This window comes from Triticum aestivum, chromosome 6A (genome assembly GCF_018294505.1).
Source record: "Triticum aestivum cultivar Chinese Spring chromosome 6A, IWGSC CS RefSeq v2.1, whole genome shotgun sequence".
NCBI lineage: Eukaryota > Viridiplantae > Streptophyta > Magnoliopsida > Poales > Poaceae > Triticum > Triticum aestivum.
The window spans coordinates 189,652,349-189,654,169 of record NC_057809.1 but is presented as its reverse complement, the minus strand read 5'-3'; the positions used below and the strand labels follow the sequence as shown (position 1 = coordinate 189,654,169).

The following is a 1,821-nucleotide window of genomic DNA, read 5'->3' as shown; positions in this document are numbered from 1 at the left end:
CAGCTATATTCGCCAGTTTTTAACGGCCTTCGTGGCATGGGGTTTGACGGTACGGAAGCCAGCCCTCCAATTCAAAATTCAAACCATGCGGCTCCGGGGGACCGCGAGCGGATTAACAACCAAACAACGGCCTCCATCACGCGCCCGTCCACCCGCCCGCTCTCCCCGCCAGGTGGGGCCGTGCAACCGCGGCCCCACCTGCCATTCTGTTATAGCAAACGACACCGCCTCCGAGCGTGAGGTGGCCCCTCGCTAGCTGTACCCCGGCGACCAGCTACCGGCCGCTCCTGCCCCGGCCTATATAAGCCCCCGCCTCCTCTTCCCCTTCCAATCACCATCGGAGTCCAGACGTCCTAATCACTAATCAATCGGGGAAGCACGCGCACCGCCACTACCACCGGAGTGTCTGCTCGTGAGGCCAAGGGGAGGGGAGGAGAGGAGAAGGTTTTTGGTTGTAGTGTGTGTGTTTCGCCGGCGATGGGGGCGGAGGCGAAGTGCGACAGGATAAAGGGTCCGTGGAGCCCCGAGGAGGACGAGGCGCTGCGGCGGCTGGTGGAGCGGCACGGGGCGCGGAACTGGACCGCGATCGGGAGGGGGATCCCCGGGCGGTCGGGCAAGTCGTGCCGCCTGCGGTGGTGCAACCAGCTCTCGCCGCAGGTGGAGCGCCGCCCCTTCACGGCGGAGGAGGACGCCGCCATCCTGCGTGCGCACGCGCGGCTCGGCAACCGCTGGGCTGCCATCGCGCGGCTCCTGCCCGGCCGCACCGACAACGCTGTGAAGAACCACTGGAACTCCTCGCTCAAGCGCAAGCTCGCCACCGCCACCGGCGGCGGCGCGGCGTGGGAGGAGGCCAGCGACTCCGGCGACTCCCCGCGGCCGTGCAAGCGCGCGAGCCCGGGGCCGGAGAGCCCCACCGGATCAGACCGCAGCGAGCTCAGCCACGGGAGCGGGCAGGTGTTCCGGCCCGTCCCGCGCCCCGGCGGGTTCGACGCCATCAGCGCGGACGTGAGGCCGCCTCCACCGCGCCAGGACGAGGATCCGATCACCTCTCTCTCGCTCTCGCTCCCCGGACTAGAGCACGGGTTCCACCACGACAGCGCCCGGAGCCACTTCCAGGAGCTCTCGCCATCGCCACGCTCGCCTTCTCCTCCACCGGCGCCGGCGCCCCAGCCGTCGTCCTCGTACCCGTTCAGCGGCGATCTGGTGGCGGCCATGCAGGAGATGATCCGCGCGGAGGTGTGCAAGTACATGTCCGGCGTGGGGCTCCCCGCCGGGTGCGGCGCCGGCGCCGTGGGCGAGGCGTGCATCCCGCAGCTCGTCGAGGGCGTGATGCGCGCCGCCGCGGAGCGGGTCGGCGTCATGACCCGCCAGTAATAAAAATTAAAACGCCAGTAGTAAAACCATCGGCCGTCCGCCGATGCAAGTGCAAAGAAGTCGCACCGCCGCTAGATCTTGTGAAGTGTAGCGCTGAGCTGTAGTCGCTTTCTTTTCTGCTTCGTTCTGTTTGCGTTCCTGCTTTGGAGTCTGTTTATTCTTCGGCCTGCTCTGAAACAGAGCGGCTGCGAAGTCGGCAAGGGGGAAATGGAAAGAAAGAGAACGAAAAAATGTGTTAATTATATCATTGCTCCGCCCGAGGCTGTCATTTCGGCACAGGAATGAGATGATTGAGACCGGCGACGGGGAAATTTGGCAAATCATGTCCGCCTCTCCGCGGTCGATCTACGCGCCGAAATATAGCAGGTTCCGTTGATGGCTTGAGACTAGCATGTAGATGTAGCACCGGCATGCTCAGCCATCGCCAACCGTGGTTCTCTCTGAATC

General features: G+C 65.0%; 1 protein-coding gene across 1 annotated transcript; it reads left to right on the top strand.

Annotated features, from left to right (window-relative positions):
- The first annotated feature begins 343 nt into the window (after positions 1 to 343).
- LOC780586 (transcription factor MYB44) lies at positions 344 to 1,616 on the top strand. The gene has a single exon (XM_044546805.1). The coding sequence runs from the start codon at positions 478 to 480 to the stop codon at positions 1,372 to 1,374; it is 897 nt and encodes a 298-aa protein (XP_044402740.1). The 5' UTR covers positions 344 to 477; the 3' UTR covers positions 1,375 to 1,616.
- Positions 1,617 to 1,821: the final 205 nt, after the last annotated feature.